Source organism: Jaculus jaculus, chromosome 8 (genome assembly GCF_020740685.1).
Source record: "Jaculus jaculus isolate mJacJac1 chromosome 8, mJacJac1.mat.Y.cur, whole genome shotgun sequence".
NCBI lineage: Eukaryota > Metazoa > Chordata > Mammalia > Rodentia > Dipodidae > Jaculus > Jaculus jaculus.
In genome coordinates this window covers 99208209-99226183 of record NC_059109.1, presented here as the reverse complement: position 1 = coordinate 99226183, position 17975 = coordinate 99208209, and the positions used below count along the sequence as shown (strand labels likewise).

The window sequence follows — 17975 nt, the reverse complement described above, 5'->3', positions numbered from 1 at the left end:
AAGCAGAGAGTACCCATCTAGGATTTCTAAGAGCCATGCATGCCCACAGGTGGAACAGACAAGGGGGAAGGGAGTTAGTTTTCTGTCCATGGGGTCGGGGAGTATGCAGTTCCTTTCAGATCCAGAAAGGTCAGGCCAGAGGGACGAACAAGGCAGTTCCACAGCTTACCGGATGTGGTCTTCATATTTCACTTTTGTCATCAAAAGAGGGCTGTGGTATTTATGACATGAAGACTACACGTCGATGGGAATTGCAAAGAGCATTAAATGAGTAAGGGCTTTTACACCATGCCTGACATGCTGTCAGTCGACTATATTATTAATATTTTTAGTATTATAATTGTCACTATGCAAGTATCAGTGGCCTTTTAGACCTTTACATTCCTTTTGGGTTCCATGATTTTGAGATTCTGTGCAGGGAGGCTCCTCAGAAGTCATATTGTTTGTAACACCTGAATGACACATGAGCTTGGCAGATGGTCTTGAGGCTCTGTTCACCTGGTCGGCTCACTAGCCTGACTTTGTGGTTCTTACAGATATGATTGTGGGTACTGGCCTTCAGACATCACCACGGGACCCTTGAGAAAGAGAACTGGGGTGGTTGGGGGAATGAAAAGAACTCCAGGCTCCTTGGAGCTGATCTGACGAGGCTAAAGTGGCAAAGGTTGATAGTTCTGGTGGGAGATTTTTTTTCCCTTTTTGGGTTGGAATTCCATTGGCTCTGAGTCTTAGATACTTAATCTCCCAAGTCCACCAATCTACCGATTCTTTCATTCAGTTCTTATTAATAGGTTGTCCATTGACTCCTTTCCTTTCTTTTTTTCTTCTTCCTGTTCAGCCAACACAGTTTGAACATCCCCTGGGAGCCAGAGATGTGGCAGTTCTGAGGCAAGGGCAGAGATAGCCCTGTGTTTGTAGACACTGTGGTTTGCTGGGGGTGGAATAGGGGGCCGAGAAACACAGCATTCAAATAACCATGCATGGGAAAGCTAATTTTTAGATGCTAACTTGACTGGATGGAGGAATACCTAGGGAATTAGTCAAGCATTATTTCAGGCATGTCTATGAGGTTGTTTCCAGAGAGGCCTGACCTGGCAGTGTGAGTGGGTTAGCTGGGGAACATCTGTCTACAGTGAAGACAGCACCTGTCAGTGACTTGGGCCCAGATACAGCAAAACCAGAGGAAAGGCAAACTGGTTCTCCCCTCTCCTGGAGCTGGGCCCAGCGATTTTTTTTTTTAATGCTCTCATACATCAGAACATCAGTATCTCTGGTTAGTGGCTCTAGTACTTGTACTAGCAATCCCTGGGTGCTCAGGCCTGAAGTATGTTAGCAGAGACTTTAGTTTATAGATGGCCTGTCATGAGACGTCTCAGCCTCCATAATAAATGCTTAAATAATTGCTATCGTTTCTTCCCTCTAACCCTCCCTTTCTTCCCTTCTTTTTTCATTCCCTCTTGTCTTCTCTTCTTCTCTCCCCCTTTGGCTTCATCTTTCTGTGGAATCCTGATTAACACAACAAGCAAGAGCATATAATTAAAAAGTAGTGAATGTTGCGAGGGGAAATTCAGAGTGGGTTTCAAAAAATATTTCTATTTATTTATTTGAAAGGACACAGACATACACACACAGAGAATGGGCACACTAGGACTTCTTGCAGCTGCAAAGGAACTCAAGATGCATGCATGACTTTGTGTGTGGCTTTATGTGTGGGGTTGGGGAACAGACCCAGGCTAACAGGTTTAACTACTGACCCATCTTCCCAGCCTCAGTGTATGTCAAGTGTATATAAAGAAACTAACTGGCCTCAGGGGGGCAGTGAGGAGGTTCCTCAGTACTGAAATAAGAGGACGTGGTCAGGGAAAGTACAGGGAGGTGCTCTGGGCAGAGCATATGCAAGGGTCCTGGAGAGGACAAGCCATACTTTTTTTTTTTTTATACAATATATTTATTTTTATTTATTTACTTGACAGCAGCAGCAGAGAAATAAGCAGATAGAGAGAAGTAGAGAGAATGGGTGCACTAGGGCCTCCAGCCACTGCAAACAAGCTCCAGATGCGTACGCCCCCTTGTGCATCTGGCTAACGTGGGTCCTGGGGAAACGAGCCTCGAACCGGTGTCCTTAGGCTTCATGGGCAAGCGCTTAACTGCTAAGCCATCTCTCCAGCCCCATGCCATACTTTCTAACATGTATTCATTAGGGAGTTTTATCTAAACTGTGTTTACACAGACTGACCGATGTGTTTATGAGAACAGAATGTACAATACATAATGCCAGTGTCACAGCAAGAGTGGGCAATGCCATTGATGGTATTTGGAACACTGGCTCACTGGAGATAAAAAAAAAAAAAAGAAACAACTACTAGTCTACTCTGAAGGCAGATTCCAGATGGCCTGATGGCCTCCTGTGAAAGTCTGCACCAAGCCAAGTCCAGGGCTCATATCTATGACATATCAAGAATGGCTGAAAATCAACAGGAAACAGGAACAAAGTGTATGGAGCAAAGAACTCAACAGACAAGATGTACACTCTAGGTTCTCAGAGCTCTTTTCCCTTCAGGTAGCCCATTTTAAAATTGCTTTTCTGCTCTTTCTTTTGGACTAAGGCTCTATAGAGCTTTAATAATAGGCTTAAAATTAGTTACTTATTTATTTTTTTGAGACAGGATCTCTCAAGAGCTGGGATTACAGGCCTACTCATCCCTCCTGTTCTCTTCTTGATCTTCTTCAAGACAGGCAGGAAAAAAAAAAAGCCCATCAAGCAGTGTTGTTTGCGCCTCCCTACCCTGTAATCGGAACACTTGCTAGAGACAAGCAATGATCCGTGACCACCAGGGGGCGCTTTAACCCTCCGTAGCACTTGAAAAGCGTTGGCTGGAAGTTTGGCTCCTTTTTAGGGAGTAATAATGATTAAAAAAAAAAAAATCAAAGCAACTTTTATAATTGTCAGCTTGAATGAGAAAAATTCGTCCCATTCAAATTTATAGGTCTAAAGTTCTGAAACTTTTCACCCGGGGAGTGGAGAAGATGTTGGATGCCCTAGAGCACTCACGGTAAGGTTAGAGATTCCCCAGCTCTTGAACAGAACCAGGGTGAATGGCCACAGCGCAGCAGAGCCAGGGGTAGATCAAGGACAGCGGCCGCTCGCTTGCTCACTATCTCTGTGTGGCTTGAGCACTTCTCCTCTAGGCTCTGCTCTGGGGCCTTGGAACCTCACAGAGGTCATGCACTGCTCAGTCGTGTGGGCCTGCATCACCAGTCTGCATCCTCAGGGGAAGGAGGCAGTCCCTGGGCCACCTAGATCTCTTGGCCTAGGGGACTTTTCTGTCTGTCAAGTTCTATTTGACCCTAGCGAGCTGGACATAACCCATCCCAAACAAAGAACCTCGGGAGTTGATGGACTAACCCCAAGACTCTTCACTCTGAGTATATGGGGACACTTCTGAGAGGTGTTCCACACTGACTTTCCGAGGGTCACCTTTAAGACTGAGCTCCTGTTTTCCGTAGGACCGCCTCAGCTCATCAACCCACGCTGTGCCGGTTTTTGTGACTTGCCTGTCTTCTTCCCACATTTCCTCAACATGGCTTCATTTGTATGGTTTAAGTAAACTGCTTGCAGTCACATCCTTGTTTCTGATTTTGCTTTTAGGATATCCAAACTAGGAAAGCAGGAGATTTAGGTGGCTCAGGTGTATGCAGAGTGCAGTCATGAGAGAAGAGAGTAAAGAAGGAAAGGGGAAAGGAACTCTCATGTACTTGCAGAAAGTCATCTAGCTGCTCCAAACTCTCTTAAAGTTTGCAGGCTATTTCTGTAACATACCATTACTAAAAAAGAAAAATCCAGTTACTAGCTGGGCTTTGGAGGACACTCTTGTAATCCCAGCCCTCTTCAGGCTGTGAGGCAGGAGGATCATGAGTTCCAGGCGAGCCTGACCCACATAGTGAGACCCTTTCTCAACCCTCCACTGTCAAAACCACTTTGAAGGCAAATTTTGTGAATGCGAAAGTCAAGTTTCAGTTGTCTCCAGTTCTGTCCTTTGAGCAGAGAACTCCCTCAGCCTCAGGTGTGAGCCTGGCTTATAAAATATTAACCAAGAAATACCCTTTCCCCAGAGTTCATACTGGCTCTTGACATTTCCACGTCTACATTTGGATGCACACACATTAAAAAGATCCGAAGCCTGAGGGGCAATGCTTTCTCCATCTGTATTTCAGAAACCTGCAGATACATTTTGTGAAGTTCTGCGCCCGGCTCAGGTAGGTTCTCTCAGCAAACAGTGCTGGAAGCAGTTAAGAGTGGGCCAGTAGAGGTTTTGTTTCCTTATTTTAGGTGCCTAGCAATGCAAGTGTCAGTATAAAGCAGGTTTATGGCTCCTTTAAATGGCTAAGAAAGAAACTATCAAGACAGTTGTTAAAAAGAAAAAAAAAAAAGCAAAGTTGGGTGACTCAGCTTGAATAAATTAAGAACCGATTTGAAGCAAAACTTAGAACAAGGCAGAAACCGCTCCATTCTCGGGCATCTGGTTGAACTCTTTCTGGTTCAGAATCTTTCTGTTTTCTCTCTAAATTTCTCTTGACCTACCACTTCCATTTCTAAAGCCCCTGTCAAGAGTAAACTGCTAAGCATCAGACTCAGTGAAGCTTCACAACAGACTCCAGAGAACTGTGTCTCCACAGAGATGAGATTGATTGCGGAACACATTTTGATGGGCCTTGGGAGTCTTGACCAATAGTTTTTACACACTTCCTGATATCCCACCATTGCTACTTGAATCTGGTTTAAATGGTAGTGATAGTGACATAAAAGAATACTGACTGCCCAACAACATTAATATGAAGTTAAAAAACCTGGAAATGACAATTTTTGCTGTCACAGAATAAAGTAGTGATTACTCTTGGATTTGTGTGGGCAGTAACCAACGTGGGAACACAAGAAGGGCTTTAGAGTCTGATTTTATTTTGTTTTTGTTTCCATGAGTGTTACATTAGTAAAGCTTTGTTCACATTTGATCTGTGTGCTTATGATCTGTGTACTTTTTAGAATCTTGTGCTTAAATTAAACATATTTGTAATGAGCCTGGCATGGTGGCATATACCTTTAGTCCCAGAACTCAGGAAACTGAGGTAGGAGGATCACTGTGAATTTGGGGCCAGCCTGGGGTTATAGAGTGAGTTCCAGGTTAGCCTGGAATAGAGTGAGACCCTATCTCAAAAAAATATTTGAAGTATACTGGTATTACTATAGCAGGTTAAAATTAAATACTTTTCCCCACTCTTGCTCCATATGTAGACCTCAGCTCTCTTGCCCAATGGGATGGGCAAAAGAGCTGGGTCCTCCCAGTTTGGAGACAAGAATATGATAGCTTCTGGGGCTGGCTGCCCAGCATGGTGCCTACATTTGGCAGGGCCATCTTACCTGCCACCTTGGAGTTGTATGCCACACCAACCCCACAGATATTGTTGTTGGCTGCTGCTGAAACTTCTCCTGCACATCGAGTTCCATGGCTGCAGAGAAAACAGAGACCTGTCAGGTACATTGTCACAGAGCCTGGATGAGGTTTCTTTCTTTCTATCAGCTGCAATCAACTTTTTGGTTTATTTGGAGAGAGAAGGAGGGAGGGGGGAGAGAGAGAGAGAGAGGGAGAGGGAGAGGGAGAGGGAGAGGGAGAGAGAGAGAGAATGAATATGGGTATTCCAGGGCCTTTGCCACTGCAAATGAACTCCAGATACATGTGCCACTTTGTGTATCTGGCTTTATGTGGTTCCTGGGGAACCAAACTCAGGCCAGCATGCTTTGCAAGCAAGTGTCTTTGACCACTGATCCATCTCTCCAGACACTTACTCTTTTGATACACTCAACTGAGGTTGAGCTGGCCAGTGGTCTACTCAGTTTTCTGTCTGCATATCCCAATGTACCCCTTCATCCATCCCCTTTCTCCAGTGGCATCCTTTACCTTGAGTTTTTTCCCCCTATAATTAAGAGGTTTCTAAGAATATTTTTAACTGTGACATTTGATCTGTACTTTATTTTTTTATTAAATTTTTTTGTTTATTTTAATTTTATTTATTTATTTGAAAGTGACAGACACACAGGGATAGAGGCAGATAGAGAGAAAGAGAGAGAATGGGCATGCTAAGGCCTCCAGCCACTGCAAATGAACTCCAGATGCATGCACCCCCTTGTGCATCTGGCTAACGTGGGTCCTGGGGAATTGAGCCTCAAACAGGGGTCCTTAGGTTTCACAGGCAAGCCCTTAACTGCTAAGCCATCTCTCCAGCCCCTGATCTGTACTTTAAACTTTGAAGTATCTTCCTGAAAGAAAACACATAGGTTTTCTTAAAAATTAAACACAGTATCAGACAGGTGTGTGCTGGTGGATTGATTGTCTCTGATTGTGTGGTAACACTGGAATCATGGGAAAGTGCTTACTTTCATGGTTGCCTTAGCAGACAGGGGTGTGATGTTATCTGTCAATGATGGGATAATGCTTACCTTCATTGAACCTAGCCTTCTTGAGGATATATTCAATGCTATAGGTCCCCACTTTCACCCAGGATTAAAAATAGCCACACACTGCAAGTATTTTGCATACATTTTCAAAGGTCTACAGAACCTTTGAGGCTGACTAGATTAAGAAATTATGTGTTAGGTGATCTTTCTAAGACTTGCTTGGCCTTGAATTCTGAGCAAGGCCTTTGCAGCGCTCATCTGCTGTAGTTTGGATCTGGAATGTCTCCAAAAGTCCCATTTGTTAAAGGCTTGTGCTGCAGACAGTTTTATAATGCTGGGATGAAGAGTCAACCAAACACAGTTTTATAGGAGGAAGGGATTTTATTTCAAGCTTACACATCCAGGGAAAGTTCCATTAATGGCAGAAGAAGCTGACCCCCTTCCACAGATCCAAACAGAGAGAAACCATCTCCAGCCAGCAAACACTAAACAGCAGCAAGCACAAACTAGCAGCAAGCAGGACTCCAGAGCTCAAACTGTTCTCTTACACCTTTGGGCTGGACTTCAGATCTACCTCCAGTGACACCTTAGGGCTGGATTCCAGGAACCACTCCCAGTGACAAGTTACAAGCTTTAATAAAACACCTGAGTTTTGGGTGTTGCACATTCAAACTACCACAGTTTGGTTCTCAGCTCAATGCTATTGAAATGCAGCAGAACCTTTTGGAGATTGGAAGGTCCTTGGGATTAAGCGAATGAAGGGGGTCACAAGATCTCAGTCTTTCCCCGCTTTCTCATTTTGCTTCTCAAATGCCAGGAAGTTTTGTCACACTTAGATGTTCTGCTTCAAGCCCAAAGCAACATAGTCAACCAAAAGTGGACTGAAAACTTCTGAAATAAAAAGCCAAAACAAATCTTTCCTCTTTATAAGTTGGTTATCTCAGGAATTGTGTTGTGTAAATGAAGAACTGACTATCATGTCATTCTCTAGAATGCTTTCTCCACTAGACATTGTAATTCTATTCATTTTCTTTCTTGAGTTCATTCTCTTCTTTCTTATGCTAAAGGATTCCAAAAACTTCCCTTCCTCCCCTTGAATTGGGCTGGTTTAGTGGCTTGCTTTGACTCAGAGAACTTGGTGGAAGGAGATGATATGCCATTTCTTGAGAGGGCTGACAGCACCTGCTTCCATCCCGGGAGCATTGTAGAGGAGCCTGGGTTGGTCTGTCAATGTTGTGCTAGCCTGCAAGTGTACAAGGTAATGTGGAGAGAGGGAAGGCCAGCAACCTCCACTCTTCTGTGAGATGCTCTGGAAGCCAGAAGCAAAAAAACCACCAGGCAACAGTGTCTACAGAGAGATTACTCTTGCTCCCATGCTCCAAGATTGTGAGCAAATAAGAGGACTAGAAAGCAAAACAACAGTGATATTTCTTCTGTGACTTTAAAAAATATTTTATTTATCAGAGAGAGAGAGAAAGAGGTAGAGAATTAGAGAAAAATGGGCAGATAGAGAATGGGCATGTCAGGGCCTCCAGTCACTGCAAACAAACTCCAGATGCATGTGTCACCTTGTGCATCTGGCTTACAGGGGTCCTGGGGAACCAAACCTAGGTCCTTAACCTTCTCAGGCAAGCAACTTAACTGCTAAGCCATCTCTCCAGCCCTCCTCAGTGACTTTAAATAGCTAACATCTTATCATCCCTGTCTGGATGTAGAGAGCATGAAGTCTAAGCAGCAAACTTTAAGCTCATATTGACTCAGGAGGTATCTCAAAGCTCACATGAAAAAAACAAAACATTTGATTCCATCTTTGAAAACAGTCAGAAGGTTATTATCCAGGAGGTGATTTCAGAATTAGTTCATACAGGCATAAGGGAAAAATGTTCATCTCCTCTTCCTAAACTATTAAATGTCACCAGAGTAAAGTATCAGCTTACATTGGTATGAAAGTAGGAAGCCGGAGAGGGCCATTCCCCACATATGTTCTTCTGAGGTCTGTTATGTACAGTTCTTCAAAATGAAATATGACTCTTATTAAGAGAAAAAGCCAATCACTGAACATTATTCTTATTTGAATTTGAAAGTTTAATACTACCAGTCAAATTATCTCACACAGAGATAAATGATATCAGTAGCATTTATCCTTTCTCTTCCTCAGGTTGGTTGCCTCAGTAGTAAATTTCTCTTCCTGAATTTATAGTAAACACTTTACAGCCAGGAATATTGCATCTAACCCAGAATCTCTTCCTCTTTAGGGCTTAATGGATCGAGCGTGCTGCATCCTCTGATCTCCATAAATATTCCTGTTGGCAGGGATGACATTTCAGTGGTGAATGCCTGTCAAAGAAATGCTATGCAAGAGGAAGTTTTATGGACAACAGCACAGGAATGGAATACAGATCTGCAATGCATCACCAAACATTGACTTAACTCTGAGCAAGACGTGAGGCTATTGATGAAATGTGGGCCGTGAACCTTGCAGATGGCAGGCAGTTCTAAAATGGACAGACATCAAGGCTGCTCAACTTCTCAGTGTAGCTGGAAAGGCAGGCCATCCATCCATCAAGCTGCCAATCAATATTAACTGAACACCAGCCAGGAAAAAAAAGGGGGGGTATGCTAGATTCTGATGCCTCACAGCAAATCAATTACATCTGTTCTTCACATTATCAATGCTCATTAAATATGTAATATTTCTTACCTTCTTGTATTTTGGGCTATTATTCTGTTTTGCCCAATGTATACGCCTCTGATTGTGAGTTAGGAGCAAATTCTACAGTGTTTGAAAAGTTTCATCTGTGTTTCAGGTAGATCCCTGGAGCTCAATTCTGCATATAATTATTCAACAGTTCACCATGGGATAAACATACTAACTCTGCTTAAACAAGAACAATCCTCCCAAATCCAGACAAATGCAGGGCAAGACATCCTCATCTACACATTCCCTAGAAGCAGTGCTGTATGTGGATGATGAGATCTGTTTTCATAAATAGTTCTTGGCTTGGGGTTTAAAATATGTTCTTAAAGAAATGCGCACTCAAAGCAAAGCAAGTTAGTAAGTACAGAGGGTGTCATACGATGGCTGAAAGTGTCAGGAAAACCCAGGAGGCATGCATTGCTATTGAAGTTGGTTTCTCATCCAAGGAAAACATTTCACTTACTTGCTTGAGGGTTTCTCCTAGAGGCATCTTTTATTTCTACCTTGCCCAGCAATGGGGATCCTGTCGGCAACAGCCACCATCACTGATTCCCATGAAGCCATGGCTCCTCGTTCTAACCCATGTTTGTTGCAGCCAGCATGGGTGGAATGAAGAGCAGAAAACCCTTCCTGGCCAGAAGCACTCAGTCTTTATCATCAGCTCTGTGCGTGCTGAAGTGAGCACTGCCCAAGATCCTGGTCTGAACAGAATGGGGCACTAGATTTGGTGCCTGTGTCCAGGAAAGAACTCCGGAAGAAGCAGTGGTGTGTTTCTCTCTGGGGCTACAAACTGGCCAGAGGCTCCCGGTGCATTAGCAGTAGGTCCTGTGCTGGCTAAGAGTAGGTGTTGAGCTCAAAGCTCTGGGGGCTCCTGGGGTGGTGCAAGTGAGAGGGTTCCTCATCTGTGACCCTGACCCAGTTTCTTACCCAGACATGAAAATATTTCTTTCTCCTGTTCCATCTCTTCTATCAACCTTTCTTAGAATGCTGCACCTCACACAATCTCTAACTCCCAGGCCAGATATACAAGCCACTTCCTGAATGTATCCTGCATCTCTTTGTTTCAACCTCATTGCCCCCACTGCTCCCATTCCACTTATGATCTTCATTCAATCCTGGACTAGTGACTCCCCCCATTCCACAATCCTGAAACTGGATTCAAAACCTCCCTCTACCACTTACTAGCGGTGTGACCTTGCACTAGTTCCTTAAGCTCTCTGCACCTTTGTTTACAAAAAGAGGGTCTATTTTGACAATACCAATGCAGAAGATTAGAGGTGGAAATTGCCCAGTGTGGATTAGCTCTTTTTGTAATGTTAGCTTTAGTTGAAGCCTGCATAATAGTAATTTAGGCATGTGGTACCTCCTCACAAAACATTGCAAGCTTCACCCAACCTTGCAGCACCAAAATCAATTTTATGAGTATGGAATTCAAGTCCCAGCTCTACTCATTACCTCTTTTTATACCCCATGCATTTAAATTTTTTTCTGATTATTTATTTATGAGAGAGAGAGAGAGAGCGGGGGGTGGGGGAGAACATGAGCATGGGCATGCCAAGGCTTCTAGCCACTGCAAACGAATTCCACATGCATGTGCCACCATGTGACTCTGGCTTACATGTGACCTGGAGAATTGAACCTGGGTTCTTAGACTTTGCAGGCAAGTGCCTTAACTACTAAGCTATCTCTCCAGCCCCATAGGCTCAATGTTGCAAAGCTCTGTCCCTAGCTGGTAACAGCATTTTGGGGAGTGTGGAAACCAAGAGGTGGATGTAGCTGGAGGAGGTAGGTGATCGGGATGTATCTTTGGGGACTAGATCTTGCCCTGGCTCCTTCCTGTCTCTGTGCTTCCTTTCAGCAATGAGTCGATCTGCTTGGTTTGCTACTCCTGCAATCACCAAGGATTGCCTTGTCTTCAGCCCAAAGCATGATGCCTGATGACCATGCAATGAAACCTCTGAACTTGTGAGTCAAAATAAATCTATCTTCCTTTTAAGTAACTTCTTTTAGATATTTGACACAGTGACAAAAGTCCAACAAAGAAAATACCAATTGTTCAAAAAAAAAAAAATTAGAATAAGTTGAGCTGGAAAGCCTAAGGACCTAAGTTCAAGGCCCCGGGACCCACATAGCCAGATGCACAAGTTGGCACATGTATCTGGAGTTTGTTTTCACTGGCTAGAGGCCCTGGTGTACTCTTTCTCTCTTTCTGTCTCTCTCTTAAAAATTTTATTTTTATTAATTATGGACATACTTAGTATGGAGACAACACATTTTGGTACCACCCTTTCCTTCATCCTTGCCACCTTTCCAAAGAGGGCCATCCTCATTGGAGTCACATGTTATCCCCATGGGGACAGTGGGTTATGCATTATGGAAGCAGCAGTAAGTTGTTGGGGAGAGGCAATGCCTCTGGACATGGTGTCCCAACAACCTTTCTGCCCCCTCTTCTGCAAAATTCCCTGATCCATACAGGGTGTGTTTTAAGTCTACTTCATTGATGGGCTATTAGGAGCCTCTGGATCTCTGCTTTGGTAGATGTTGAGTGTCCTCAGTATCTCTCTCCTTCATCCTGGCACTGATTATCAGGTTCACCATGGAAGCAGCACTCTTGCTCATCTCCCCAGTTTCTCTGTGGTTTCAGCTGGTGCTAGGCTGAAGTGCGATGGGTAGTTTTTTCCCCTTGGGTCTCCTTCCAGTCTGAAAAGACTCTCTCTCTCTCTCTGTCTTAAATAAATAACTGGAATATAAGAAAAATAGCATAAGTGCAGGAGAGATGGCTCAGCATTTGTGTGAGCACAGGGTCTGAGGAGGCCTGAGAGATTCACCAGGCCCCACGTAAGTAGCTGGACATGGCCACATGTATCTGTTACCCCAGGCCTACAGAGGAGCAGAGACAAGAGAATTTCCAGAGCTCACTGAAAAGAGTGACAAGCTCTGGGATCAGTAAGAGACCTCAGCTTAAGTAACAATGGGTAGAAGAGTGATAGAGCAGGACACTTGACATTCCCCTCCAGGCATGCACATGCACCACACATACACCAACACACACACACACATACACACATTTACACATAAACAAAAAGATAAGCAGTGAATGCCTATGTTCCTATCTTCCAGCTTTAGCAATGATGAACTCTTGACCAACTTCATTAACATCTCAACTCATTGTCCATATCCTTCCTCAAGATATAGGTCGTATGGAAGAAAATACTAGGCACAGTGTTCTTTTGTCCTAGAGGGACTCATAATTGGACATATCCTTCATATGGTGGTGGTGGTGGGAATTCAAAATCTAATGCCAAGCTGGTGCCAACCTTTAGCACCAAGGATTCTAGCACTGCCATGGGCTTGAACCTTGACACATCATCCTACCATAGTCAGTTGCAACCCAAGTTATGCTCCAAAAGGCTTCAGGTTGAGCTTTGCATCACCTCTCTTAGTAATAACAAGTCATGGGAGATGAAGGTCTTTGAGAATGACTTGATAATTGGAGGAAACTCCTTTATCAGTCCGAGTGGACACTCTGTCTTGAGTTCACTGGCTTCCTAAATGCATCACCTCTCTTAGTAATAACAAGTCATGGGAGATGAAGGTCTTTGAGAATGACTTGATAGTTGGAGGAAACTCTATCAGTCTGAGTGGACACTCTGTCTTGAGTTCACTGGCTTCCTAGGATATTGGGTCTATGCTCGCCTGAATCATGAAGGCTGTGTCACGGGTAAGTGTTTAGTTCTTACTGCTGACAAAGATGGATTTTTATTACACTAAGCACTAATGTGTTCTAATAGGTTGTTAGCCAGTTTAAAATGGTACTTTCAAGAAGAAGTTTGCAAATGAGTATATTTAAGAGTGAAAACACTTTCTTCCTTTTTTTTTTTTTTTTAAGGAATAGTCTTACAGCTGATCATACAAGAAGATTTGGCTGGTGAGATTGTTGGATTAAGAATATGGGATTCAGTGGGCTGGAGAGATGGCTTAGCGGTTAAGGCATTTGCTTGCAAGGGCAAAGGGTCCTGGTTTGATTCTCTAGGACCCACATAAACCAGATGCACAAGGGGGTACATGCATGTGGAGTTCATTTGCAGTGACTGGAGGTCCTGGTGCACCCATTCTCTCCCTCTCTCTCTGCCTCTTTCTCTCTTTCAAATAAATAATTAAAATATTTTAAAAAATTAAAAAAGAATTTAAAAACAACAAAAAAAGAAGAGTACAGGATTCAGGAAATGCTACTCCATCAGTTATATTTTGGTAATTGGTCAATCCATCAAAAACTAACTTGGTACCTAGTAGCTCCTGAGAGATAGGAAGTAGTTGGTACTCAGGTTGCTGCTGCCTCCCCCCCACCCCTTGTTAGGGTTTGACTCCAGCTCAGGCTGACCTGAAATTCACTCTGTAGTCTCAGAGTGGCCTCAAACTGAGGGCAATCCTCCTCCCTCTGCCTCCCCCGTGCTGGGATTGTGCCACCAAACTCAGCTGCTGCAGCCTTTTCTGTTACTCTCTGGAGATCTGTAATCAATCAACTCCAAAGCCAGACCTGTCTCAACACAGTGTCCCAGATATCATGGCCAGTTATTTCTAAGACTTTGCTTAATGCCATTTGTCTCCTTGAGCCCATAAGCCAAAATAAACTTCTTTTTTTCCCACAAGCTGCTCTTGGTTGGGTGATTTCTGCCAGCAATGCGAACCTGACTGCAACAATTCCTGAAGGGAAACCAAGAGCCTCAGCAATGGCCTGCAGTGGTTTTGGGGGCATCAGGGACCTCCTTGGCCAACAACTCAGTGGAAGGTATCTCATCCCTGGCACTGAAAATTTTCTACTATTAATCTATGGCTTCTTGGTGCACCATTGTCCAAAAAAGTAGATTTCCATATGACTTATGTGCGTCCTCTTAGATTTTGACTAAACCTCCCCTACCCTTCCTTTACTCAATCTCTTCCCCTGGCCTCACTTAGGCTTTTCCACCCACAGTAATCTGTTTTTTTTTTTTCTACTTACATATGTACAATACCATCCCCTTAAGTCCTCCCTTTTCCTCCCTCCCTTATAGCCCCCTTCTAGCTTACAGGCCTCTGATACCAAGTTTTATTCTAACTTACATACAAGTCCATACATTTGTAGCTAGAATCCACTTATGAGAGAGAACATGTGGCATTTGGCTTTCTGGGCCTGGGTTACCTCAGTAAGTATAATCCTCTCTAGGTCCAATTGTTTCCTTGCAAATTTCATAGGTTCATTTTTCTTTACTGCTGAATAGAACTCCACTGCATAAATGTACCACTTCCTCATTATCTACTCATTAGTTGAAGGACATCAACTGGTTCCATTTCCTAGCTATTGTGAATAGAGTGGCAATAAATATGGATGTGCAAGGGTCTCTAGGTTAGTGTAATGAGTCCTTAGGATATATGCCTAGGAATTGTATACCTGGGTCATATAGTAAATCTATTTTTAGCTGTCTCAGAAACCTCTACAATGATTTCCAAAATGGCTATACCAGATTGCATTCCCACCAACAGTGTAGAAGGGTTCCTCTTTTTCCATGTCCTTGCCAGCATCTATTATCATTTGTTTTCTTGATGGTAGCCATTATGACAGGAGTGAGATGAAATCTCAAAGTAGTTTTAATTTGCATTTCTCTGATGACTAAGGATGTAGAACTTTTTTTCTTAGATGTTTATATGTCATCTATATTTCTTCTTTTGAGAAGTCTAATTAGTTCCATAGCCCATTTTTATTGATAACTTCCATAATTGAAAGAGAGAGAGAGAGAGAGAGACAGAGAGAGAGAGACAGAGAGAGAGAGAGGGAGAGAGCACATCAGGGCCTCCAGCCACTGCAAACAAACTCCAGATGCATGCGCCACCTTGGGCACCTGGCTTACATGGGTCCTGGAGAATTGAACTGGGACCTTTTGGCTTCGCAGGCAAATGCCTTAACCACTAAGCTGTATCTCCAGCTCCCCTCCAGCCCATTTTAATTTTGTTGTTTGATTTCTTATTATTTAGTTTTTATGAGTTCTTTGTATATCCTGGATATTAATCCTCTGTCAGATGTATAGCTGACAAAGATTTATCTCAATTTGTAAGCTGCCTTTATTCGCAGTGCCCTCTGCTGTACAAAAGCTTTGTAATCTCATGAGGTCCCGGTGGTTGATTAGTGGTTTTATTTCCTGAGCAACTGGGAAATTTTATTTTCAAGGAAGGAGAGAGACAGGGGGAGGGAGAACAAGTGCAGGGGCGCTCCAGGGCCTTTTGCCACTGCACACAGATTCCAGAAGCATGCACTACCCACTTTGTATACATCTGGCTTCATGTGGGTTTTGGGGAACTGAACCGGGGCTGGCAGGCGTTGCAAGCAAGCACTGTAACTGCTGAGCCATCTCCCCATCCCTGAGATGAAGATTCTTGATTTCTAGTCCAGTTCTCATAAGCTCTGCCCGCCAGGAAAGATCCACAAGCCATAGGGGAGCTGAGATGAAAGCCTAGGCAGAGACGGCCTCGGGTGGGGCATGTGGGGCATGTAGGGCACTCCTACTGGGCTCTATCACTACTCCAATCACTGACTACGCCTGAACCTATGGGCCCTCAGGGGCCCCTGGAACATGCCGGGGCTTGAGTGTGTATGCCTACAGTCCTCCCCACTCTCTTCTCCAAGGTCTGCCCAGCCTTCTGCCCTACCTGGCCTGGGTTATGGGACTCCTCCAAACCCCAGGCATAGTCCTGGACCTAAGGCTGGGCCACATTTCCAAACCCTCTGCTAGTCACCTCCTAGGGGATTCTATCCACCTCCCCTAGGGGGGTGGGAACTGCCCCACAAGGGCACCTGGGGCCCATGCAACACCTACACACACCTGTACACCTAAGGGTTATTTTGCTCGTAGGAGGAGGCACCACACACAAAGGCCCACGCCAGAGTGGGGAGGATCCTCCACATTTTATTAGTTATACTGCAGAAGCAGACGCTGGAAGCAGAGTAGCTGCTTTTTAACAACAGATAAATTAACCGCAGTGCGGTTGGGACCAGGTGAGGCACATATATGCAAAGCTTGGCTTCCGGTCCACAGACAGAGCCATGGGGGTCCTGAGCCACTGGGGTTATATTCAGAAAGTCACTGGTGTTAGTTCTTCCATTAAGGTCTGGTAAAATTCATCAGTGAATTCAGCTGGGCCTGGACTTTCTTAAATTGGGAGATTTTTGATAACTGCTTGGATCTCCATACTTGTTATAGAACTATTTATGTGGTTAATGTCATCTTGATTTAATTTTGGTAAAATCATCCATTTCTTTCAAATTTTCAAACTTAGTGAATCATATGTTCTTAAAGTATGTCCTCATGATTTTTAAAATTTCATTGTTATCTGTTGTGATGGTGCCTTTGTGTATCTTCTCTTTCTTCTGGTCAGATTTTCTAAGGGTTTAATCAATCTTGTTTATCCTCTGAAAAGAACCAATTCTTTGTCTCATTGATTCTTTTTTTTTTTTTTTTCCTACTTCATTGATTTCTGCCTTAATTTTTTATTATTTCTTCCTGTCTACCGATTTTTGGTTTGCCTTGTTCTTTGTCCAAGGCCTTAAGGTGAAACATTAAGTTCTTTACTTGCGACCTTTCTAATTTCTTTTTTTTTTTTTGGTTTTTCAAGGTAGGGTCTCACTCTGGCTCAGGCTGTCCTGGAATTCACCATGTAGTCTCAGGGTGGCCTCGAACTCTCGGCGATCCTCCTACCTCTGCCTCCCGAGTGCTGGGATTAAAGGCGTGCGCCACCACACCCGGCATGTCTAATTTCTTAATAAAGGCACTTAAAGCTATATATTTCCCTCTTAGGACTGCCTTCATTGTGTTCCAAAGGATTTGTTATGTCATGTTCTCATTATTATTTGATTCTATGAATTTTTTGATTTCCTTCTTGATTTCTTTGTTGATCCATTCATCATTTAGTAGTGTATTGTTTAGTTTCCATGATTTTGTGTATGTTCTATAGCTTTTCTTGCTGTTAATTTGTAGTTTAATCCCATTGTGATCAGATAGATTGCAGGAATTATTTCAATTTTCCTGTATTTGTTAAGATTTGCTGTGTGTCCTAATATGTAGTCTATTTTAGAAAATGTTCTATTTGCTGCTGAAAAGAATGTATATTTTGCAGTATTTGGATGAAATGTTCTGTAGATATTTGTTAGGTCATTTGTCCTATGACCTTAGTTAATCCAGATGCTTCTATGCTTTTTTTTTTTTGCCATGATGAGCTGTCAATTGTTGAGAGTGGGGTATTGAAGTCACCCACTACAACTATGTTTGTTGTTATCTGTGGCTTTAATTGTAATAGTGTTTGTTTCATGAAATTGGGATCCCCATATTAGATGCATATTTGTTTAGAATTGTAATATCCTGTTGGAGTGTTCCTTTAGTGAATATATAGTGATCTTCTTTATCTTTCCTAATTAATGTTGGTTTGAATTCTACCTTGTGAGAAATTAGGATAGTGACTCCTGCTTGTTTTCTGGGACCATTTGCTTGAAATACCATTTTCCAACCTTTTACCCTAAAATAGTGTCCATATTTTATGGAAAGGTGAGTTTCTTGGAGGCAAAAAATAGAAGGATCCTGCTTTTTAACCCAGTCTGCAAACCTGTGTCTTTTGTTTGGGGCATTGGGGCCATTGATATTATGAGTTGTTATTGACAGGTGTGTATTTATTCTTTCCATTCTTGTTTTGTAGTTCTTCCAGTTTCTCCTTTAGTCTTATTATTAGCTATTATTTGAGCATGGTTTACTTTTTTTTTTTTCCGTTTCCTTATGTGTGTTCATTTCTTTCTCTTCAGAAGGG

General features: G+C 43.1%; 1 protein-coding gene across 1 annotated transcript in view; it reads right to left on the bottom strand.

Moving 5' to 3' along the window:
• Pcsk2 (proprotein convertase subtilisin/kexin type 2) overlaps positions 1 to 17975 on the bottom strand; it is a 316714-nt gene that overhangs the window by 42818 nt on the left and 255921 nt on the right. The window contains exon 7 of the mRNA XM_004668723.2: positions 5417 to 5505. Coding sequence (XP_004668780.1) covers positions 5417 to 5505 — 89 coding nt within the window. The remainder of the gene's footprint in view (positions 1 to 5416; positions 5506 to 17975) is intronic.